A 25,367-nucleotide genomic window follows, 5' to 3' on the forward strand; every position below is an offset into this window, starting at 1 on the left:
TAAGGTAGACCCTACAATAGTACAGAACCCAACAATCATATGACCCCCTGTGAGCAAGCACTTTGGCGACAGTGGGAAGGAAAAACTCCCTTTTAACAGGAAGAAACCTCCAGCAGAACCAGGCTCAGGGAGGGGCGGCCATCTGCTGCGACCGGTTGGGGTGAGAGAAGGAAGACGGAATAAAGGACAGAAAAATGCTATAATGTAATGTGGTGAAATTATTATCAACCAGGTGGTTCATGAGACAATTATTTTAAAGTAGTCTGGTTTTAACATTAACAATGAAGAATTATAATAAAAATGTAATGCATCTAGGCTACGTCCACATGTACCCAGGTATTTTTGAAAACGCAGCTTTTTAGATGCAGGTGTCAGGTAAACTTTAACGTGTTCGTGAGAAAACCCTAGAGAAGAAATTAGGTCTCTTCAATGGGGCATTTCTTTTGAAACTTTTGACAATCACGTTTTCAATATTGTCTTGGCCATTAAACATTAACTCCAGGACAGTGTTTGGATTTTTCCACTTTTGCCGGAGTTCATTGTACACTTTCACACTGACTTCTTCAGTGTTCTCTAAGGACATTTTAAGCTTTTGGGACAAAATTTTAGCCCAAATCCTGTGGGTAAACCTGTTCATGATGGCTTTATCTGCCCCTGGAGGCAATTTCCTTGCCTCATTTGCGTTGCTTATAGCGTGCAGAACCAAATCTTTAGTGAAGCTTTCAACAACTTTTACGTACTCTTCTCGGTTTTTATATATAGTGAGTACTCTTTTTGGTAAGGCCAACAGGTGTTTTGTAAATGTTGGGACAGTAATATCGTCAAGCTGTTCCCTCAGACATAAAATCAAATACTTCTCCTTGCAGTTATGTGCTTTGCAAAGATTGGTGAAAATGTCCTTGTTGATATTGGTCAGCCTTTTTGGAGATAGATCCAAATCCCTCTCGTCAATCTGAGGCCAGATTTTTTCAAGCAGGCGATCGCTGATAGAGTCGGAGTTGTGGCACCGTGTGAAGTCCTTGTATTTAGACGAGGCTTTGCCTGCGGCCTCTGAAACTACCAACTGAATAACTTTATAAACACAAATCTTTTCTTCAGACAGATAATCAGATGCCAGAGTGACATCATAAGAACCAAAATCTGAATCAGACTTATGGACTGACCTATGTAGTGTTTTCTTCACAGGCTTTTCCAGGGGGGAAGCTTCTATGTTGTCCAAGTCTTTTGAGTAGTTTTTCTTCAAAAAGCTCTTCTTCGGTTCCACTGTGGCTGTGGTGAGGGTTTGAGGAAGAAACATCTGGGACGACACAGACGCTTCTTCCTCAGATGAATCACTAAAACCAATAAAAACATTTAGATATATGTTAGGTGGTGTTGGTGCACGATGCAGTGATATTTCGCTTTTTTCACTGTCAGCTGTGGATGTTTTATCAAGACTGCTCTCCTCTGCAGTCAAATGCAGCTTGAGGTTTTTTGAGTCTGAAGAGTCCTCCAGTCCTGGAGTTTCTGTTTCTTCATTATCACCGTGGTCATCTACAGAAATTTCTTTCAGGATGCTGTCCTTTGCTCCTGTTTCTTCTGTTTTCTCAGGGGACTCTGTGTCCACTGAGTGAAGACAGGCCTCATCAGTCTGCGTGGACACTGGATCTCCCTTCTCCACGGTTGTGTCCATTGCGTCCTCTAACATGGAACAAAGTTTCAACATGTCTTTCAGCAAAGTGGAAGGCAGCTCAGTGTTGCAGTACTCTGGGTTGAACTGCAGAGATTGCCACTGTGGTACAATTGTACCAAAAAAGTGGTCACTTAAGGACTTCCATGTTTCCACTGAGGTGTTACTGTGTGGAGTTGTCATGTTTAAGTTTGTATTACTATTTCTCTGACTCTGAAATGTAGAAGAGGAAATAAATTGTTGGCTGGTTGGAGTTGGACTAGGCATGTGTGCTCTTTGTAAACCAAATGCTTGGGAGTCTGGAAGGCTCCTTTATATAGGTTTAAGCCCCGCCCACGTTCGGCTGCAGCCACTGTGACGTCATCCACTTTTCTTTGACGTTGAACCTTCAAAGGTTTGGGGGCGGGGTTTAAGCTAATAGGGCTTCGGAGCGTGATGTCACGGGGGTGGGCGTGGAAAGGATTTTGGCCCGATTCACCATTTTGGGGGTCTAAGCTAGGAGCGATAGCATAGCCATGGTTCGTACTTGCTGTGTGCTCGGCTGCAATGTTCGATCTTACGACCGGCACGGGAATAAGGTTGGATTGTCTTTTTATGCTTTCCCAACCTGGAAGCGACATGAGGCAGCTCGTGTATCGATGTTACCAAACGAAGGCGTCTAGCCTGGATAGCAGCTGTGAGATGAGCTGACGTGCAGCTCTCTTCCATCTCCAAATATCTGTTGGTGCTCCAGACATTTTCATTCCGGTAAGTTCTAAATATGTTCATATCTCTCTTTATAGCCTATTAGTTTCATTTTCGATGCGCTCTGAGCTCATAGCAAATTAGAACAAACATCCTACTGAGTGATTTTGCAGAACTACCGTCTATTTATAGAGTTGCTAATTATTTGGCATTATTGCAGCAAACCAGCCGATGAAATGGATGAAACATCATGACTGGTTTCCAGCGCTACACGAGGGACCTGCTTCAAACAAACCACCATGCCAATCAGATTACTTCTTCCATGTGAGGGTGAAGAGGTGACCCTTCTGGATAAGATGGTGAAGGTTTGCTGCGTTTGGTGAACAGTGTGATAATAAAACCAGAGAAGAATGAAACCTGCTCCTGTTAAATGTTCTTAAGTCTTGTGCTGTTATTTTTTCAAAAGATACAGTAAATAAAGTAATGTTAGTAGTGGGTGATATCATGTAAACACTCATGATTTGGTGTAAACATCTTGTCATTTGTAAACTGTAAATGACATGGATTCTACACTGTTACTGATGTGATGTTCTATAAAGTGGTTTTAATAAAAAAAAAAAAAAAAAAAGGGCAAAATAATTTAGTTTCTTTATTCAACTTTTGAACAGTGGGACTCAGTCAGTACATATTCAGTAAATGCAAATTATTTACACAGCAGTGCACTACAGGCATACATCTAGACCCCTAGATAAAACATGATGGCATTATAGCAGTGACAACTCCTCCACAGTAGCAGGTGGGGTTTTTCTTTTTTGAGGACGGCTCCTTTTACCTGTCACTACAGATGGTCTGTGTATGTTTTGATCAAGAGCCTTTTTTTGGGCAGCTGAAGAGAAGTCGTCTATCTTATGGCCAACCTCTGGGTGTATCTTGGTATTATTACCAGGCAAAACCCAGTATGCAGGTTCATCTGTAACAGTCCTTGTGCCACGGATCAACACTGTTCCGTCTACTTTAGACAGAAGAGCAGCGACGTGGGTGCAGGTCTCTGCGACTCCGGCCATACAGGTGCAGCGGGCGGCTTCAACCTTCCCTGTGATGCTCATAGTGACCCATGGCTGCAATGCTGGTTCATTCAGTCTTAGAGTGCAGCACCTGAAACACACACAGACAAAGTTCATTTAAAGACAAGAACTATGAGCCAAGGCCGACACAAATGTGTTTAATCTACTTTATCATAAATGTAACAAAGTGTCAAGAAAGTTAGCACATACATGTAATTTTTCATTTCTTTATGTGTCCATCTATAGAACGCTGCATGTTATAGTCTAAATCTGTCTGTTCTGTCAGAAACCTGCCTGCAGAAAATGAACCTAAAGTATGTAATGCAAGGATGTCATCACTTTAGAGATGGAGAAAGCATAAAGTGACAATTATGAATCACTTAATATGTTAAGGAGATTCTGCAGGTCATTAATCAAAGTATAAAACTAAAATAAAATGTATTTTTAGTGACACAAGATACAAATATGGAAGCAAGATGTATAATTAGAATTATTTATAATAAACATTAATAAATCATTGCAATTTCTTTAACCATAGAGAATAACTAAATCCTTCAGGACAGTGTCTCATCAATGCACTGAACTCACTATGTTATCCACCTAACAGTCTCCACATGTTCTCACTGTAATTTCCCCTCATGAATGAATTTATGCTGCAGTAATCTGAATGTTTGCAGGGAAATCAAACGCATTTCACTCGCTGTACTCGAGCTGACTTACCTTTGATTGAATGACGACTTGTACGCGCTGACTCCACAGATAAGGTATGAAATATATCAGGCTACGTCAATAGCGGTTGGTCTTCAGGGTTTCTACTCCACGGCCGTATTTCATACGGGTCCACATTTCCAATGCACGCTATTTTCTGCAAGTACCGCCGCTTCGCCTCTGGACGCAATCGGTCTCTATACAGTCCATTCTCTTTTAAGCTGCTTTTAAGCATCTTGTAATCGTCGTTCCAACACAGTGTGTTTGATTTGATTCGTAGACCCCGAAAATGCCGCCGCGCTCCCACAATGCATTGCGGCGTGACGTCAACTCCGAAGCCCTATACAAGATGATGATTATACCGCCCAGGATGTCATAATTTGTCCAAGTATTAACAAGACCTTAAACAATCAACAATCTAAGAGGCTCTCCGTGGGTCAACTCTTTTTTTTCTTTTTCTTTTTTTCTGTTCACATATATGGACACCCAAATTACAATTCTCTTGGCACCCCGTAGGCGACTAGTTATATGAAAGGAACAGAAATATGTGAAATGTGTTAAATATTTAATCGATTTGCTCATTTATGTGGTTCACCAAACGCATTACAATTTTACTTTGAATGCGTACAGTCTCTGTTTCCGGTTTGCATCGCGTTTGTGTTTAAACTTTGACGTACAGGGGACAAGCGGGTGCTTCTATGCCCTGAATTATATTGTACGTTTTTGTCAAAATCCTATACGATTTCTATTATAATATTTCCAAAGCATTGTTCCTGATGATTTTTTTTCAAGTTGCACATCATTTTTTTGTTAACGTTTTGTATGTATCTAAATGTTAATTTCGAAAAAAATAAATGTGTTGCTGACTTGAAGTGACTTCATTCTTTTTTCTTTCTTTTTTTTGTTTTTTACTTCATTCTTAACCCAGTGTGGGGTTTCTGAGATTCAACCCAGGTCTAATAGCTCAAGATATGCTTTTATTTTGAAGAATATAGACCGGAAAAAAGTGAAGCTGTTGCTGTTGTCGAGCGGAAGCAGCATGTTGTTACCTCGTGTGTGACAGGTTGGTCTTAATACATTTAGCAAACATAATACAACTTAGTCTTAAAAGGTTTTTGTGTTCAGACGGTGGGCTTGATGCATAAATACATATTTATATGGGTTAGCAGTTAAATATAAAAGCGTGTCAGCGGCTAACGCTTCGTGGCTTTGCACGCGAAACCAACTTTTAGTCATTTAAAGCTAGCGTTAGCCAGCTAACTGAAAGCTTTATTTCCCGAGAAGTAACAATAAAGGTCTTTGCTTACAGTGGTTAGGCACACAGACATTCATGCTAATTTAATGCCACTCACTATTTAAAAGACGTTTAAATAGTATAATGCTTCGTCACATATGTCTCCATCCAGGTGAGCTGCAGTGCTTGATATTGATTGTCACAGACACAAGTATATCCGTGTCTATTGAAGATTGGGCCTCATATTAAAATATGTCCTGCGAAGAAGATGGACCTTCAGAGCAGGGCCCCAATTCCGTGGGACCATGCACCTCTTCTTCCTCAGAGACGGATGCCAAAAGTGGAGACGTGATTACTGTGACCATCGGGGCGACTGTGCCCACAGGTTTTGAACACACTGCTGCAGAGGAGGTCAAGGAGAAAATTGGGGTGGAGGCACGAATTAGCAAAGATCGCGGTCGCATATACTTTCCTATAACTACTGACAAGCTTTTCCAGGTAAAAATGTTGCCATGTTGGGTTTTTATGTCTGCTTTTTTCAAGCTTACCAATATAAAATCATTGTGTCTGATTAACTTGGCGTTCCCTGCTGTAGGTTCATCTTCTGAGGTCTGTAGACAACCTGTTTGTTGTCGTTGAGGAATATGATCATTACCAGTTTAAACAATCCAAGGTAAACCAGGCCCGTCTTTATTCTCGATGCTGATGTTAGGTGCATGTCATTGTCAGGATAACAAACACACTGGCTTCTACAGGAGGAGACATTGATGGAGCTGCAGCAGCTCGCCTCCAAACTCCCCTGGACTAATGCCCTTGAGGTTTGGAAACTAAATGGAACACTTAAAAAGAAGAAAGGCCACCGAAAAGGAGGCAGCACCACCAAAGTGAAACCTAGCAGGAACACAGCTGATGTAGCTGCTGCTGACACTGAGCAGCAGCTACATCAGGTGGTGTCTGCTGCTGAAAGCCATTTGGAGGCGGATAGCGCAGCTGACGCTGAGCCCTGCGAACAGGACTCGCAAGAGGCAGCGCCTGAGGCCAGAGTCATCAAGTTTCGCGTGACATGTAACAGGGCCGGTGACAAACACAGCTTTTCCTCTAATGAGGCAGCTCGAGACTTTGGGGGAGCTGTGCAAGAATTCTTCCAGTGGAAAGCAGACATGACAAAGTTTGACATAGAGGTAGGCACGCTTCAGCATTGATAGATGCAAAGTAAACACCATCACATTATATCACACAAAAAAAGAGTGAATATTGCGAGGCATATTAGGGAGTAACAAAGTAATTAACACTTTCCATTAAGGTAAAGTGTTTATATCATGTGACAAGATGAGAAAAATGCTTTAGCACCTTAAAGATTAAAATATTGGAGATGGTGTGTACATTTTGCAAATCAGTGTTCAATCCCCCCCCCACACACCACCACCAAGAAAAACACCTGTCACACTGTGGTGAAAATCACATCTATTAATCTACTACTTTATTACACTCTCCACCACCTCTTGCCAGCTTTTTAGTTTGCTTTTATTTATATCAAACCTTCTACTAACTGTTATTTTCAATTTTTAACGACCTGCAGATCTGTTTCTCTTAATTTAGTCCATATGACAAAGTAAAACATGTCAGTTACAGAACTTTGCAATTAATTAATTTTAATCCGTTAAATAATTTCAGCACACTCACAATGATATAATATAACATATAAAAGTGCTCCAGGACACATTAGTAATCTTTCTCTCCTTATAGGTCTTACTCAACATACACAATGAGGAGATGGTGATTGGTATTGCACTAACTGAAGAGAGCCTTCATAGGAGAAACATCAGTCACTTTGGACCCACCACCCTGCGGTCCACTTTGTGCTACGGCATGCTGAGGTAAGTCTTCTAACAACAATTGCACTGTTTGAGTCCAAGAGTTGATGGGATGTGATTTCCAATAATTTATGTCACATAATGTTTTCTTGACATACTTGCTTTGAAGTGGACATGAAACACTACATGTACAAAGGCTAATTTACACCATGATGGCCTACTCTTTAAAAAAAACAAACAAAAAAAAAACCTCATAGTTTTAACTCTGTCTGTGAAGCTGGACTTAATACATAAATGTTTAAAAGTTTTTGGAGCATGTTAAGCACCGTCTTGTGCCAGGACAGAACATGATGTCACTGGGTTTTTTGGTTGGTTGTTTGCTGCTAATAAGCTTTCATTAGTTTATGTTCGCTAACTTTTGACAGAACTGACAACTCAGTGGAAACTCGTAAGGACACTAAAACTAAAAAGCAGTTTAAGAGGGTCAGTTGTGTCCTGCCCCTGGCTGCAACAGTGAGTTTTACGTTAGGATATTCTGTCCACTTTTACTCTGTCTTAGCAGTAAAAGGCTCTACTAGCTCAAATGAAAATCCACCTGTCAGCCATAATGTTCGGGTTTGTAGAGAAAAGCCCATTTCAGTGAGTTGCACTGGTGGTTCACCGGACCAACAAGTTGGAGTCCAACAGTGTTCGCTGTCCACAAGATGTTATCAGCACCATTTTATGCAATAAAATAGTCTTTCTTTTCCCAGGCACTCCCAAACAGCTTAGAACATAAGCAGCTACTACATCTGCATCACACCACAGACATAACTAAGCTTCTTATTGAAGCATGATTAGGAATCCTGATATCTATTAGCCTGTTTATAGAAGTCTCCTTCACATAGAGTTGGACTTCACTTTTTCTTACTTCTAGTATGATGACAGTGACAATAGTGTGAGATAAGAATTTCTAAAAAAAAATGAAACCACATTAACCTGTTTTTCCTGCCAAGATGCTGATAACAAACCTAGTTATGTTTGCCAATGGACTGAGAACTCGAAAGTGCTTTTGTGCAACGTGCCTCATTCACCTGATCAAGTACTTGATTTACTTTTTCTTTCATAAGTGCTTTTTGTGTAACATTCACACTGTGATGATCGCTCTGATGGAGCAAATTGGGGTTGAGTATCTTGCCCAAAGATATTTGGCATGTACACTGTAGCAGCCAGGAATCGAACCACAAACCTTCGGATTAGTAGATGACCTGCTCTACCTCTACCTGAGCTGAGGTGGTGCGATGTTCATGTAGTAAACTGTTTGGGTGTGACTGATTTATTGCATATAATCAGTCTGATCACATCTTACAGACAGCAGCAGATTCTCTGGTAGAACCATTTATTGCTACAGAGACAGAGTGAACGTTGACAGAATATCCTTTTTTTGTCTCATTGTTTTCCAGTTAATTATCAGTTCTGTCACTAGTTAGCTAAAATAAACTAATGTAGGTCTGTTGGCAGCAACTGACCAACCAACCAATGACCCTAGTGATGTCAAGTTCTGTACTGGCACAAGATGGCGCTGCACATTGTCTAAAAGCTTTAACTTTTAAACTCTTGTTTTTTAAATCCAGCTTCACGGATAGACTTTGTTCGTTTTGTTGTTGTTAACCTGTCAGGCAACCAGAATTATGATCTGAATGCTCTGTTGTGCCAAGCACACCTGCTCTTCCAAGACGAGCTGTATACATTCTGTCTGTCTGTTGTTCATGTTTTTATTTTGCTTGCTTGTTTATTCACTTTCCTTATTATTATTTCTATTATCATATTTTTTCTATTTATTTCAACTACGTCAAAACTGAGAGATGGGAAAAATGTTTAGTCTGTTTGCCTGCAGCCTTTTAATTTCTTTATTTTGCAGATGTGTAGTAAACAGTGGTGCACGTTCACTGTTTGGCATAGTGTCCGATTCCAGTTTCATAGATATGACTGAGGCTCCAAAATCTTTCTGTTAAAAAGTGATGATTGTTGTGTTGATACTAATGAGGTTAGTGAAGGACTCCGACAGGTGGGTGGTGAGGCAGTCATTCTTGGCACCCTGTTGAAATGCAGGCATGTCCAACCATACTCTATTATACTAAGAGGAATTCCTCTGTGTTGCGATGTGTCTCCTAGTCATACGTCAGCCTTTATTTGAACGTGTAACAAAACACAATGAACTGTCCTTCTAACTCACATTTTCCTTAAAGATAAGAATGAGAGACAATAGATTCTAAATTCTTAAGCCTTTGAAACAGAGACGGTGATATTCACTTGAATATTTGGACTTCTCTTTGCATACATTTACAATTGTGTGGTTTGGACGTCATCAGCATGTTGGTGACTCTTCTATTGCCAGTTAAATAAAGCATGCACACATAACATAATAATATTTGGATAAATGAATTTCAAACTGTGAACATTTACACTTCAAGTTGGGAAAAACTTGTGGTCTGGTGGCTGCTTTCACACATAAAATTATGCACATTTTAATTTCTGTTGTAAGGTTAGGTTATTGATGGTGGTTGCCATCATCGCCTCACAGCAAGATAGTCCTGGTTTTGAAACCACCGGCTACCATCCTCCATGTGGAGTCTTTCTCTCCAGCCCTGTGGTAGATTGGTGACCTGTACAGGGTGTACATCCCCTCCATGACAGCTTTGATCCAGCCCAACCGTGACCCTGAAATGGATTGGGGGGGGGGGGGGGAGGAAAGAATTAATAACCACTGATCACTGTATACATAAAATAGGAAGTCTGGCAAAGCAAAATAATCTGCAAATGGCACAGTGGTATGTTATAACAAGAGCTTGTTTGTTCTTATCCCTGTGTTTTAATCCCACATTACCACCATAAAAGCACATTAGCACGTGAAATTCACAGGAATTCCTTCCTAATTTGGGAAAAGGTGAAAATCTGAGAAGCACAGGAATGTAGGGTTAGATTAGTTGTTTTGAAGGTGGGATTACATGAACACTGAACGATTTCTTTAAATATTTATCCATCATTGCTCTCGGTCCCTTTGGAAAGTATCTTGACAGTGTGTATAAAACCTTTATAACACATCACATTTCAACTGTACAAAATAATTTCTGTCAGGTTGTCCCACAGAATCAGAAAACATTGTTTATTGCAAAGCAGTGGAAATTTGTCTTGAACTTTGCTTTCAGTGTATAAAAATAAAACAAATAAGACAGCACACAGCAAGATTAAAACATCGGTTTGAAAAGGAAAATTTATAAAATTCCATTATGAGCTGTTAATAATATTATTAGCAGTTAAGATGAATGATTTCTTGGCCGTTTGGGTCCTGGATGCAGGGACCCTGTAGCAGCAGGCTGATGGAAGGAGTTAAATGAGTAGTTGTATGTGCTGACTTTATGTCTGACTGCTGAGTTGGAGCATCTGAAGCGTGTAATATTGTTACAAAAGAAGCATATGAGAGGTAAATGTGATATAAGATGAAATGCTTATGAAATACGTTGTTCGTTTCCTTGTCTGTTGACAGGCTGTGTAAACCTCAGGCATCCGATGTAATACTTGACCCTATGTGTGGGACTGGAGCTATACCACTGGAGGTGAGACACAGCTTATCGTGACCCTGATAATGACCTTCAACTACATCAGTTTTTATAAGAAAGAGTAGATAATTTTGCACTACATAGTGAAAAGTGTACAAGTCAGTGCTTCCACACAGTTAGATCAATTCTCGTGGGTACCCATAAAAGAACTGACTTGATTAAGAAACTATAGATTGCACACTTCAAATATTGTTTTTGTTTTCTGAGTCAAGTGATTTGAGCCTGCAGCAGTCTGTAACTTATCTCTTGTATATTGCCATCCAAGCACCACATTCTGCAACCTTGCTATTACTGCGATATTGATCACACAACCTGGATACTGCTAAAGGTGGAGATTAACAAATATGTCTTCCGGAGACTCTGCGGAAGGCAGAATTATTCAGCGATAGCCTCAAGATCCAAATAACAATAAACCACAGGCCACTAATTGTGTATTGCTTTTCTTCTCTTCAGGGTGCAATTGAATTCAGCAGTTCATTCTACATTGCTGGCGACAACAATGACATGGCAGTTAACCGCACAGTCAACAATATATGTCACATCCAGAAACGCAGGGCCGACAAGGGCAGGTGAGAGTGAACACAGAGAGAATGAGACTGAACGCAGTACATGTGGTTGATGATCCCCATAATGATGTAATCTCTCTGGCTTCAAACAGAATATCTGGATTGCCTATTGACACAGTGCAGTGGGATCTGTGCAGCTTACCAATAAGGACCAGCTCTGTTGATATTATCATCACTGATATGCCATTTGGCAAGAGGTACCATAACCATCAACACTAGAAGATTTGTTTCCTGTATCTAGATTTTGAATGCTATAAGTGTATGTGTGGGTTTTTTTAATGCCTTTGCTGTTCAACACTTAGAACTAGATTGAAATCAGAAATTTAGATCACAGTATAACAAAAATGCACATGGAAGATGAGGCATTAAACCCACTTTAAAGCAACGCACTAAAGTAGCTGTGTGATGGTGGTTTTTTCCTGTTTTCTTAAAAGGATGGGCTCCAAGAAGAAGAACTGGGACCTGTACCCCTTATGTCTCAGGGAAATGGCTCGTGTGTGCAGACCAGGTTCGGGAAAGGCTGTCCTCTTAACCCAGGACAAGAAGTGCTTTGCCAAGGTAGCCATGTTAATGTTGCAGATAATGCATATTTGGGTATATATTCTCATGAAAGTTTCCAAGGAAGTTGAAATCAGTACAGGAGAAAGACAAAAAAAAAATCCACAGTGCCACAAGTTTTATCTTGCTTTGAACTTTCCAGTAATTCATGTCAGATGATGTTTCCACATCATATTTCCTTAAATCTTGATACAGACCTTGGTTGCTTGCTTTAACCTGCTGAATTTACTTGGAAAAAAGTCATTCAGAATGTCTTTAATTTGCATTTTGTGATGTTCCTGCTAACTAGGCTTTTATTTTTTCATTTTTCAATGGTACGGCTATTACAGTCATTTGTGTAAATCACCCCGACACAGAAGTGGCAGACACACCAGCTTAACAAATCACTGTTGTACCTATTTGCTGAATGTAGCTCAGGATCAGTTGCACCCTGAGCAACCTCTGATGCTTTGTCTCTGACGTCAGGCAGGCATGCGTTCGTAGTACTTTAGAACAATACACATAAGTCACATGCTCCACCTGAGGAAGGTTGTCCTGCGTTGCATCTACACCCATTTATTATTTATTGTTTTGCAGTGAGTTTGAGATGGAGGTGTGTCGAGGTTTAGCCAATACGTGGGGTGTTTGTAAATATGTAAGTTGTCGCCATGGTGCAGTTTTAAAATTGATGCTGTCAGATTTTACGCCTTTTCTGTTTTGAAGTTCCCAGCTAGTTGCGCAAGCCTCACAAACTAACCAGAGCCTCTTTTAATCCCATTTTCTTATTGTATTACTTGCTGTCAGATTTCTGAAAGTAAGACAGTACTTGATATTTCTGGTAAAGAGAAGGCCACATTATATTCTGAGTTTGTAAAAATAAGAGGATAAATATTGTACCAAAAACATCATCAACAGGAAATAATCCCCTAAACCTTAACACATTAAACAGTGTATGACCTTCAAACCTGAGGCCACAGCCCACACTGAAACCACAAGGTTACATGTGTGTTTTAGTATGTCCGGTGATGAAATGTGTTATTTTTATTTCATAGTAAAACTCTGTGCGGAAGAGATTTTGAGCCCAGTCTGGTTGGAGAAATATGTTCAGTTTCTCCAGGACTGCTTCAGTTACATTGACTTTTACTACTTTAATAATATCTCTGATCTGCATAAACTTTACATTTGTCCCAATTATAAATCATGAGTCTCCAAAGCTGTCAGAAATTATCCCAAATATCTTCTTTATGTATGTTGATGTAGATCAATAGGAGGAATTACAGGAACAAGTTAAAAATGAGTAAAAACTTGCTAAACGTAGCTACAAGGACAGTCAGGGAATATGCTCAGTACCAGGTATTTGCTCTGTGTGGAAGGGCGTAAAGTCCCTGATGGGGATGCAGTGCAGTGATCGTGGCCTAATTTGTTGGCTGATGGATTTTTTTTTTTTTAACTGAACTATCACAGTGGGTGAAGGTTAATGGCATTTTAACACGTTCTTGCTTCACTATGTTGCCCTAGGGGTGCATCCTCACCATTTTTTCTTATACACTCAACACATCAAAGCCAAAATGTGATGATTCATTATTGTCATTAGGTTTCCTTTTGACTCCGCCTCCTCAGTAGTCATGAGCCTGATCATGAGCCCACAGTGTGCAAGTCGTACTGCTTGGAATGTGTAAAAGAAAAAAAAGATTAAAATGTGATGACAGATTTTAGGAAGAATTCAGCTGTTATCTCCCTTTTGCTGAGACTTTGTTTAGCAACACTGCTATCTTTGTGTGTGTGTGTGTGTGTGTGTGTGTGTGTGTGTGTGTGTGTGTGTGTGTGTGTGTGTGTGTGTGTGTGTGTGTGTGTGAGACCCCAACAGAGCATGCACTTGTGTTTTCAGCAGCTAAAATATTTTAGTCTAAAGCTAAAGTGGTGGACTGACTGATCATTATTATAGACCCACACTCAGGGATGGGAATTGATAAGAGTTTAGCGCTTCTGCTTCCCTTGTCGATATCACTCTATATGGATTCTCTCTCTGATTCCTATTCATTTCTCATTGGCTCCACTTGAGAGTCACCACCATCACTAAGCAGCTTATCAAAGACATTACATTTGTGCAAATTAATTGCATGCTGTGGGTCAGATGTTTGTTCATGTTGGAGGTATTTCCCCTCTTTTCTGTGATCAGCGTTGGGGTCATTAAATGGTAAATGGCCTGTATTTGTATAGCGCTTTACTCAGTCCCTAAGGACCCCAAAGCGCTTTACACTACATTCAGTCATTCACCCATTCACACATTCACACACTGGTGATGGCAAGCTACATTGTAGCCACAGCTGCCCTGGGGCAGAGGCGACAGAGGCGAGGCTGCCGGACACTGGTGCCACCGGGCCCTCTGACCACCACCAGTAGGTGGTGTTGCCCAAGGACACAACAACTGAGACTGTTGGAGCCGGGGCTCGAACCAGCAACCTTCTGATTACAAGACGAACTGCCGACTCTTGAGCCACAATCGCCCTGTCAAATAAGTAATTATTTCAAATATTATACACAACGCTTTCTTAAAAGTAATGCAGTACGGTACTTAATTATTCCCAAAGGGAGAGGAATTAGTAATACTACTCATTATATTATTTTCACTTTTCTTTATAAAATGACCTGAAACGCATCGTCTCATAATTACCATTTAACAGTATAAACCTGAGTCCCACACACCAACACAAATCTTCAAAGCGATCGCCACGGAGATTCTACTTTAGAAACGTGAACAAGTAGAAATGAAGGCTTCAGCCTGACTGCTCATCACTACTTTTCTTGAACTTTAGGGTCTGGCTGCTGGGCTGGGGTCAGCATTCACTCATCTTTAACATCACTCTGGGTTCTAGGCTAGCTTAGCGTTTGCGTGCTCACAAAGAGCCAAAGTTTGCAGCACAATGCAGATGGCCTTTTTTTGTCTAAAATGCTGTCGACCTTTTAAGATAAAGTATTATCCACACTGTATCCATATCCACCACTATTTTCCTCCTCCGGCACATGACCGGGATGAATAGGCAGTCAGAATTCCAAGGAACTAAATTACTGGAAACCGGTTCTCGCTTCCTGCACTGCTGACATGCCCTGAAAAAGTTGAATGCAGCGGGGAGAAGGTGTCGGATTTACATTGTAGGGTTGAGTTAAAACAGATGATTTTGCAATGTTTATGTATTGTGTTAACAAATCAACATTGTATGTAACAATAGATTGTTGTTAGTTGTACAGTGTAGTTTAAAAAAATCCTCCTCTCCTAAAATATCACATTTTCAAACCAAGCAGTACTGCAGTGAACTTTTTTTTAACCTAAAAAGGTTTGAAGGGTAACAGGAATTAACCTTTCTAACGCAGTGAATAAAATAGTGTGTGGTAAGTTCCCAGCTTTACTCAATCATAAATGATTAATGCCACCAAACTGGAAAAAGCCAGTTCTGCTTGTTTGTTTCACCACTGCTATCCTTTAGCTGTTTAAAAAAAGGCTCATGTTTTATATGTTTACGCTGCTCTTCAAGTTTAAAGTATTTATGGTCGTTCTACTTAATGAATGATTTTTCCGGTTGAATTTGTCTTGAATTGATGTCTAAATAATCCCTCAGATGTTTAAGTAATGTGGGTTTAACTTTGCTCCGTCACGATAAAAAAACCCCACTTTCATTCACTGTTTGTCTATAATTTACATAAAACAAATGTCTAATTTGTTAGTTTGCCTTCATGGGATTTATGTCGTCTCCAGGCTATATCGAGGATGGGAGGGCTGTGGAGGAAGCTGCACACTGTTTGGGTCAATGTCGGGGGTTTACATGCTGGCGTTTACCTCCTCAAGCGGACCGGGGCGGTGTTTGGCCAAACTCCTGAAGATGTCCATGAGTCACGAGGAATGTGTAACACGCAGGGGGATGAAAAGGAAGACAAGGAGCTCTCCTAAGTGACACCCAGCATTTCAGTTGTGAATTTAAATTGAGCCCAGGTTAAAATGATTTTATTTATATTTAGCAATTGAATACATTTTTTTTTTTAAACAAGTTCTCCGCTCAAGCATGCCAAGCAATTTTACTTTGTAATTCACCAAGAAGCTGTCATGATCTGCAAGTTTGATGGTTTTTACACTGTTTTCCTAAAGGTTGTTCACCTGTCATATTACTGTTCAGAATCCTGCTGAAGGTTGAGGCTGTACCCCTCAAATTAAATGTGTCCACTAATAAAGGCTCACTCATATTATCACTTGATTTAGTCATTCTTCACACCATTTGCACCAGTTGTCTCAGTCCACTCTTATCCCAAACACAGGACAGGAAAATGTTTTTTACCCCTCAGCTGTAAAAGGCTGATTGCTGTCACTTCACCGATGAGGTGGGTGTTGTGGAAACCTACGTTTGTGAATTTGGGAACAAGGCAACAGGATTTGTAAATTGATACCATAAGTATATCTTATGCGTTTGAATCTCAGTGACCTTGACCTCAAGGTCAAAGTCAGGTCACGTTTCCTGGAAATGTTTTGAATGCATTAATTATAAAAGGAAGTCACCTAGGGTTTTCAAGTTGTTATGGTAAGTGCACCTAGTAAGCGCTCTCGATTGGGGTGTTCACCTTCCTTTCTTTATCTTTCACAGTCAACGTGCTGACCTGAGCACAACACAAGAAGAGACATGATGAAACATTACTTAAAGAAAACAACTGCATGCGTGAGTGACTCAAGGAGAGTTACAGCATTCAGCTACAGTCTGGTTCTTGCTGGCAGATTTCTGTTAACCTCCAAAGAAGTGTGTCAGACTCCAAGAAGCAGGAACTACACACACTCAAGGGATATTCCCGAGGAGGAAAAACAAACCAAGAAAAATGTTTTCAGTTCTTATGTGAACCTTAATTTAAAAAAAAGAAGAAGTGAGCCTTAATGGAAACGTCACTTTCAGTGTTAAATTTCATGTGGGCCAAACAGGTTTTGGCACCTGATATGAAGCACTGCTTGCCACTTTTTCCACCTTCCCACACCTCTTACATTTTTCTTTCCATAAGTGAATAAGAAACAAAGCTTGTTCAGGCTTTTAGGGTCACCTTACTTTTTTTTTGTCTTTCTTATTATTTCTTTGGGAGTGTCTGAGAGACGTGCAAAACTTGGTCCTAACGCAAACGAGACGAATGACGTTCGAGTCCCTCGTGTCACTGGGTCACAGTTTAGACAAGAGACTTTTTTTTTCTTTTTGTTGTGATGACGCCATCAAATATACAGTGGATAATGGCATGGGAGTTAACAATGACACTGTTATGACTGGGGTTGAGCAACGGGTTGGTATAAATGCAGTGTGAGGTCTCAGGGTGCTCCAGTGACACTCCGAGCGAGCGCAGACGTAACAACGCGAGATGATCTGGACCATCCTCCTGCTCGTCCTACTCATTTTTATTCTAACAAACAGATGGAGGTAAGTAACTCATTCATCCACATGTTTTGTTTATAAATGAATGACGTGCTGTTGTGAAGTCGTGTTTTCTTTAATATCTGAATTTTAACGCGCAATCCCCGTGAAGTGTTAATAAAACCCGGCTTGAATTATTGGGGATTGACCAGGAGCGAATCTGTTTCTTAGTGGGGCTTTTCCCTGCTCCGGTTTGAGGAATGCTGTTAAGCTGTGTGCTTAAACAACTCTGAGCGTCACACCTCACGGGCTTTTGTTTTGCTTTGGTGAATTACGAGCGACAAAATCTATGATGTAGTTGTGACTTTTCAGCTAATTCCAGTTAATGCTATTTGTGCTTTTCCCCTCCATAGTAGGCTACATTCATGAGCTAAAGATCAGTTTTCGCTACAAATTCAAACGGATGTGGAAGACTAAATAAAAAAGAAAATGATGATAATAAAAAAGATTCCAGTTCACTTTGCTGTGAGGAGGAAATGAGTCAGATATAACTGTTGCAACATGCTTTTGTAAACATTAGATTGAATGCACAATTTCGTTTATTTTATTTCCTTTAGATGCAAGGGGGAACCACCTTTAGACAAAGGAGCTATCCCGTGGTTAGGTCATGCACTTGAATTTGGAAAAGATGCATCCAAGTTCATAAATCGCATGAAGATGAAGCATGGTGACGTTTTCACTGTGAGTTATATTATATGCATTTACATATTCAAGTTTAGATGCATAAGGAGCTGTGATTTTATCCTGATATAAAACGAAAATTTCATAGTTTTGTTTGTTTGTTTTAAATATACTTTTAAGTAATTTTCCATGTAGCGGGATCTTTTTACGTTGGAGTCATTCAGAGCACTTAAGGAGCACTGCCATCTGTTCAGTGCATTTTCTAAAGCATATACAGATGTTTTAAGATCCTTTACTCAGTGTCCGCTTTTGGCGCTCCAGGTGCGAGTTGCTGGTCGCTATGTGACGATGCTCCTGGATCCACACTCCTACGACACAGTCCTGGGTGACTCCGATTCCCTGGACTTCACACGTTACGCGCAGGTGCTGATGGACAGGATCTTCAGACTGCGCCTCCCGTATAGCCAGCAGGCTAAATCAAACGAAATCATGAAAAGGTACTGAAGCAATAACAAAAACCACTTTCTTTAAATTTTCAATTTCATTTTTATGTTATTTGGGAAGTGAGAATCTTCTTGGAAATTCACTGGTTAAGGTTTTATAAGTACTAACACTGAGGATATTCCTGTAGAGCAACAGCACATACTTGGAAATCTATTTTAGGTCTTAGTTTGTTATTGTGCAGAACTAACCGGCATGCACATTTTTTCATTGAAGGGTGGAGAAAATCTTTCAGCGTCATAGGTGGATTTTTGGGCACTGTGCTTCTTCAGTTTGCGTCATCCATTTTTCTAATTACCCTGCCTTTATAAATTAGCTCAATCAATTTTTGTTTTCGTTTTAAAATAATGTTTGCTACAACGATGTTTTTAACAATCAATTATTGTCAGCTGATTTGCAAGACTAACCCTCAGCAGAATGGCGTTTAACCTTTTCTTTAATGGTTTATGTCTACAGGCACTTTGTGGGAATGAACTTGGCCACTCTTAACAGCGCCATGAGCAGAAACCTGCGAGCCTTGATGAAAGCAAAGACGACCCAGAACCAGAAAGACTGGAAAGAGGAGGGACTATTTAATTTCTCTTACAGCTTGTTATTTAGGTATGAAAAAGCCTCATCCACCCACACACGCGCACTAATGCTGTTAACTATGTCAAAAGAAGAATGTCAAAAGCTTCCGACCAAACAGTTTACACACCGATCCATCCTGTGGTCATCTGTTTGTAAACCCAGCAACAAAAATGTAGGATGACCACGCTGTGTCATAAAAATGCGTGTGGGTCACTTTTCCGGTTGAACATTTTTGGCTGATGTGAGTCAAAGGTTGTTTTAAAAATGAAAGCTATGGGGATCTTTACTGTGTCATGGGGACTAAATGGAAAAGTACCATTTATAACTGTGTCATGTGCTGGTTATCTTCTCATCGCCCACACACTCACACGTTTTGTGTTTCTTCTTTCCGTGCAGGGCGGGGTACCTGACGCTGTTTGGAGGAAAGCAGAACAACAACCCCATAGACCCTTTGAGTGTCTACGAGGAGTACAAGAAGTTTGATGGTCTTCTAGTCAAAATGGCAAGGGGCACTCTCAGGCAAGGTAAAGAGATGAACTTCAAAATCAAAGGAGCACTTTTAGTTGATTGGCTGTAGAGGTGCCAGCCTTCCCGTAAGCATAATTAGATGACACTGCAGTAATCTTGCCACTCAAAAATAATTACAAACATTGTTGTAAGCTGTTTCATCTAGGAACTATTTACTGTTTACTGAGCTACACCCACGAGCAAAATAATGGTCCTTTAGTCAAGAGGGAAGCTGTAAATATGTCACAGGTAGACGTACGCTTCCTTCCACAGGCTGTAGTTCTGTAAACATAGCTCCCGCATGTGACTGCGTGCACCAAGGTTTGTGGATTTTGCTTTGGAGTAATTGAGTCATGATTGTGAGATTTTTAAATAAACCTTTATGGCATATTGGGCACCACAAGATGAGTGCTATTTAGTTCCATTATATTCAAGAGAAGGTGCACATCTCAAAATGAAACCTGGATGAAAATCTTCCAGATGGATAAAGAACATTACTGGAGAAAAAAAACATGTAAATTTAGTTTTGGGTAGAGTTTTGTGGTTAACTTTTACTAAATGAACACCAAAAGAAGCATGAAGTCGTGAGTCAGATGAGAGTGTTACTTGACGTCACGGTTTACATCATGTCTCGGTTAATGTGGTTTGACATCACCACTGACTGCTCCCATAGATTTGTTTTGTGGTTACCATGGTGGGGATTGCTTACTCACGTGCTTACATAGTGTCTAGGAGTTTGTGTTTCTAAAGACTTCGTCATCACATATGCTGCGATGTCACTCCGCTGATAACTTACTTCATTATCACAACACAGAGCCTGTCGCCTCAGGACTTGGCCCTCGTTATTGTGTACAATTCCATCCGTTCCACCCATTACAAAAATAGCAGAAGCAGCCAGTTAAAATATTAGTGCGTACTTTTGTGCACGTATGCAATAGCATATTTTTGTCTGGCATCTTGCCCAGTGACATTTACTGTGACCTCGTCTGTGACCTGGTTCATTCACTCACTTAATGATGTTTATATGTGTGTAACAGAGGAGAAGAAGACAGCTCAGAGTGTTCAAAACAAACTCTGGGAGCTTCTGGCTCCAGCAGGTCTGACTGACGATTCGGGGTCCAGCCCTTGGTTGCATGCCTACAGGCAGTTTCTGCAGGAAGATGGAACCGATGCAGAGATGCAGAACAGGGCTATACTGATGCAACTCTGGGCCACACAGGTGAGTGAGACAACCTAGAAATGTTGACCTGTTTGTACAAACGAGGGCTTTTTTGGTGATTACACTAGAGCTCACTCAAAATTAATTAATTGTGCCCTTTGTGTCCAAAAAAACTTTATTTGGGTGGGACTGAAATACTCTTCTTTGGCACATGAGGGTGCTGTTCACTACAGATTACAAGGATTAAGCACTATGAGACAGATAATGGTACAGAAGCTGAGTGCACTTTTCAGTGCTGTCGCAGTATTAGATATGACTGATTAACTGCTGAGGTTAGTTTTATTCAAGAGTCAGTATGAAAATAATTAGTGCATGTGTTTGTTATCAAGTAGCATGTACATATAAAAAAATAAATTTTCATATTTTTTAAAACAAAAAGTAAAGCTGGGCTAGTGAGCTGATCTTAACTCCTTGAAGCTGGACTTTGACTCAGAGTCTTTCTCACAGCCCCGCTGGAGAGTTTATTTCATGACAGATTTATCATATATGTGTTTTGGCCTATACAATAAGCCATTTGCTGTTTTATGTCAACCTGTTTTGTTTCTGTTTGATTCATAACACCCATGAACACATTTTCAAATGATTCAAAAAAGAAAAATCAAACACATTTGAAAAATGTGGTCAGGATTTGCTCAACAGTTAATGCAGCAACAACAAATGGTATGTTAAGAAGCCAAAACATCTTAACTTTAAACAGTGGCGTAATTTCCAGGGTGGTGTCATTAATCAGACCCAACTAATATACCCCCTCTAAAATTGAATTATATTGCATAAATAAGCTGTTGATTTTCTTTACTCATTTCAGGAATTACCTATACCTATAATACCTATACCATATTCATCTAGGAATTTGCCCAGATTTCTTTCTTTTTCTAGACAGAGATCTTGACACACACACACCCCCACCCCCCACCCCTTTTGTTCAGCACAAAGTCACGCCAGTGACTTTAAATATAAAGAAAATATTTGTGTCTGGGAAAGCTCTTCCACACTTAGGACTGTGATACATGGGCCAGATGTGTCCTGGCGACAAATCTTTTTGAAGGATACACAAGTGCTGTCATCAGAGATGCTTATGTTTGGTAAAGTGATCATTAATAGTCTTATTAGTGTATTTCCAATAAACTAACAGCCAATTTTGTGATAATTTATTCACTATGTTATGTTTTCCCCCTAAGATAATAGCATCATAGTTTGCTATAAAACTAAATAGCTTCAGTGTCCTGTCCTTGGAAGCAAGCAGATGGCAGGGGACCTCAGGTTTCCAATGGCTTTCCTTTTTAAGTAAACCATTACTGCACTGTGCCTCTGCCAATAGTGAGACAATCCAGAGAGTGGCTCTTCTCATCCCAGACATTCTTATTTTATTATTTTCCAGCAGTGCAAATTCATTACGTTTTTTGTTTTAATGAAACTTATATTTCAATAAAAATAATGGCTTGTTATCACTTCAACAGAAGGTTGTGTAAGTACTCAGGTTGCCGTGTGATGTTTTTATTTGCCGTTACCAAATAACCACCTGCGCTGTCACTATGCAACGCCAGAGTGAGCGACCTTATCATCATCCTCCTCATCTGAGTCTTTGTTTGTTTCCAGGGTAATGTTGGTCCTGCTGCATTCTGGCTGTTGGGCTTCTTGTTGACAAATCCTGAAGCCCTGATGGCAGTAAAGAGGGAGTTTAGCCAGAACACACAGATGGAAACCACCACAGGGACTCCCCTCATGGACAGTCAAGTGAACACCCCAGTGTTTGGTAAGGGCTTTTCTCCAGCCTGTGTAAACAGTAGGTTTATCATAGTGTCAGGAACATAAACAAGATGTTTGAGTTCCTGTCCCCCTCCCTTTACGTAAACTAGCTGCCCCCACAAAAACAAAAGGTTTGAGCAGCAGGTGGATGGGACTGCTGTGTGATGACCATAATGGGGGCATTAGCTCTTGGCGGCATCATATATGTCCAAAAATAGAGAAAAAAAAACAGTCTTAAAGTGTTTAGAGCAGTCTGACCACTTTTGGCTCACATAGACAGATTTGATTATTTAAATGGTAAATGGTCTGTATTTGTATAGCACTTTACTGAATCAATAGCCATGTTTAATATGAGCATGTACCACTGTGCAGCACACAGAAAAAGAAAATAAATAAAAGCCTCATGTGCCTGCCCACTATTAACAAGCGGCCACCACAGTGGACAGAGCCACATATTTGATATACACAGGATTCTCTTCCTGACATGACCCTCTCAGGGATTTGTCTCCTCCCAGTCTTGAGCCTGAGAGCTTTAAGCATTAGGCCCATGTGTTAACCACTACACCAATGAATGGCACAATAATAGACCCCCTTTAACAGGTGCATCCATCTATTTTCTCTAACTTATTCAATTCAAGGGCAACTAGAGCTTATTTCAGCAGTGAGACGCAGGGTACACCCTGGACAGACCACCAGTTTGTCGCAGGACTAACACAGAGATAAAGACAAAATTTCACACTTGCGCCCATTTTAGAATCACTAGTTAACCTGACATTCATGTCTGTGGACTGTGGGAGGAAGCTGGTATGCCCACAGAGATCCCACAGAGGAAAACAGCAGAGAAAGTAGAACCCAGCAACTTCATGCTGTGAGGCGATGCTGCTAACCATCACACCACAATGGTGTGCTTTTAAGAGCATGACTGCAGTTTGTTAATAGCAAGATGGTAGTAGCAAAAGAAATCATATAAAGTTTAGAAATACTGCAGATACTGACCATTTCTTTAATAATAATAATAATGATAATACATTTTATTTGAAAGCGCCTTTTTCAACCCCCTCTCAGATAGTGCCTTGGAAGAAGCACTGAGACTCACCGCCGGCCCGTTCATTACAAGAGAGGTAGTGCGGGAAAAGACCCTCTGCATGGCCGATGGCCGACGGTACCTGCTGAGAAAAGGAGACAGAGTGTGTTTGTTTCCCTACGTCAGCCCTCAAATGGACCCTGAGATCTACCACGAGCCACAGGTTTGTCTTCCTGTCTTGTTTCCAGTCTCTAATCCATGAAAATCTCCCTGTGCTGCCAACAGGAATAGCAGTAATTATCTTATGGACTCATTGAAGGCAGAGTTAAGTGTAATTAGCACCTGCGGTTGTTTATGTAACATGGAAACAACGCCTACACAAAGCTTACCTTGTGCTACCCAGCGAGAGGTCAAGTCCGGAGCTGTGGGCTACCGAGGGATTAGCAGAGCATGGGAACAGAAAATGAGCTGATGGGTGTGGGAAGGGCATAGCAGGGCATACTTAAGAAATAAATGTCAGACAAATGCCAATGCATTTGAGTGATTATTCTGATATTACTTGCATCTAATAGCTGCTTTGCAAAAACTGTGTTTCCTTTCCAGAAATACAAGTACGATCGCTTTCTGAGAGAAGACGGATCTGTGAAGAAGGATTTTTATAAAGGAGGGAAGCGGCTGAAATATTACACTATGCCATGGGGTGCAGGGACCAATGGCTGTGTAGGAAAGCAGTTTGCCATCAATACCATCAGACAGTGAGTGCCCTAGATTTATTTTTACTCTACAACTTTAGGGTCGTTGAGAGCCTCAAAACGTTCCACGCTAGAGTTTTACATTTCTGTTCCAATACCCTAATTCTGTGTTTTATCTGTGTTTTTCCTCGACAGGTTTGTTTACATGGTGTTGACTGACTATGATTTGGAGCTTTGTGGCCCAAATGCTCAGATGCCAGAAATAAATACCAGCCGTTATGGATTTGGGATGCTACAACCTGAAGGAGACTTGCCTGTCCGATATAAACCTCGAAATACTCACTAGGAAAATGAGCAAGAACAACAATTATATGCACATTTCAACACAAAAACTTTGTTTATATTGTCTCTATGTCCTTTGTAATTTTATATTTTCTTATTTATGTAATAAAGTTTGCATTTTTCTTTGCTATTTATCAATAAATATAAATAATATTGTAATCCTCTGCTGTCAGTCTTCTTTAGAGAGGGTGTTTTGGATGCCCATTCTACACCTACCATTTTATTTTTCAGTAAAACCTCATAAGACACTGAAAATTGCCTTCATTTAGGGGGAGGAAACAGTAAAAACGTGCGCACTCTTTTTTGTCAGCTGCAGAGACTGAGTGTAATGAAGGGACTGCCTGTACTGTAAACAGAGCCAGTCACACATCTGTCACACTAACACACGCCTGCTGTTTGCGAAGTGAAGTTTGGATTTATACGCTGTTTGGAAAGCAATGATCAGTCACTGGCAGGAGATGATAGGTCACAGATTGTAAAGCACTGTGCAGGTCTTCAAAGGACAACAATCTTGTGTGTTATATCACTTATTGCAAATGGAGGCGTGGCCATCTGCCACATCAGTTTGTGGTGAGGGGAGGAAGAGAGCCAGAGAAAAGTAATAACTAATGATGCAGAGTGGTCTATAAACACATAGCGAGTGAGAAAAGGTGAAGCCCCCAACAGCACATGCCTATTACAGCATAACTAAGGGTGATTCCAGGTCACCTGATCCAACCTAACTATATACTCTGTCAAAAATGAAAGTTTAAAGCCTAATCTGGAAAGCAGAGAGGATGTCTGTGTCTTAAATCCAGACTGGAAAATGTTCCCGCAGACCTCACTGTGATTGTCTTTT

At 40.5% G+C, this 25,367-nt stretch overlaps 2 protein-coding genes across 2 annotated transcripts; both read left to right on the forward strand.

Annotated features, from left to right (window-relative positions):
- Window positions 1-5,074: 5,074 nt before the first annotated feature.
- thumpd3 (THUMP domain containing 3) lies at window positions 5,075-16,114 on the forward strand. The gene is made up of 10 exons (XM_080892427.1): window positions 5,075-5,188; window positions 5,532-5,857; window positions 5,955-6,032; window positions 6,115-6,540; window positions 7,106-7,236; window positions 10,700-10,769; window positions 11,226-11,341; window positions 11,431-11,535; window positions 11,773-11,896; window positions 15,630-16,114. Exons 2-10 carry the CDS (start codon window positions 5,612-5,614, stop codon window positions 15,819-15,821), a joined length of 1,488 nt encoding a protein of 495 aa, XP_080748553.1. The 5' UTR covers window positions 5,075-5,188; window positions 5,532-5,611; the 3' UTR covers window positions 15,822-16,114.
- Window positions 16,115-17,118: 1,004 nt separating this feature from the next.
- LOC308402975 (prostacyclin synthase-like) lies at window positions 17,119-24,571 on the forward strand. The gene is made up of 10 exons (XM_080892159.1): window positions 17,119-17,313; window positions 17,865-17,988; window positions 18,250-18,425; window positions 18,886-19,029; window positions 19,396-19,523; window positions 20,544-20,725; window positions 22,322-22,478; window positions 23,537-23,718; window positions 24,099-24,250; window positions 24,383-24,571. The coding sequence occupies exons 1-10, from the start codon at window positions 17,255-17,257 to the stop codon at window positions 24,531-24,533; spliced, it is 1,455 nt and encodes a 484-aa protein (XP_080748285.1). The 5' UTR covers window positions 17,119-17,254; the 3' UTR covers window positions 24,534-24,571.
- The last annotated feature ends 796 nt before the right edge of the window (window positions 24,572-25,367 follow it).

The sequence above is a fragment of the Rhamphochromis sp. 'chilingali' genome (assembly GCF_963969265.1).
Source record: "Rhamphochromis sp. 'chilingali' genome assembly, chromosome: 9".
Lineage (NCBI taxonomy): Eukaryota > Metazoa > Chordata > Actinopteri > Cichliformes > Cichlidae > Rhamphochromis > Rhamphochromis sp. 'chilingali'.

Excerpts from the sequence above, each read along its gene's own strand:
- thumpd3 (XM_080892427.1), top strand. The coding sequence starts at position 5,612 with ATGTCCTGCGAAGAAGATGGACCTTCAGAGCAGGGCCCCAATTCCGTG. Across the intron at positions 5,858-5,954 it reads CTACTGACAAGCTTTTCCAG|GTTCATCTTCTGAGGTCTGT; the intron begins GTAAAAATGTTG and ends TCCCTGCTGTAG. Across the intron at positions 11,897-15,629 it reads ACAAGAAGTGCTTTGCCAAG|GCTATATCGAGGATGGGAGG; the intron begins GTAGCCATGTTA and ends TGTCGTCTCCAG.
- LOC308402975 (XM_080892159.1), top strand. The coding sequence starts at position 17,255 with ATGATCTGGACCATCCTCCTGCTCGTCCTACTCATTTTTATTCTAACA. Across the intron at positions 19,524-20,543 it reads AAGGGGCACTCTCAGGCAAG|AGGAGAAGAAGACAGCTCAG; the intron begins GTAAAGAGATGA and ends TGTGTGTAACAG. Across the intron at positions 22,479-23,536 it reads AGTGAACACCCCAGTGTTTG|ATAGTGCCTTGGAAGAAGCA; the intron begins GTAAGGGCTTTT and ends ACCCCCTCTCAG.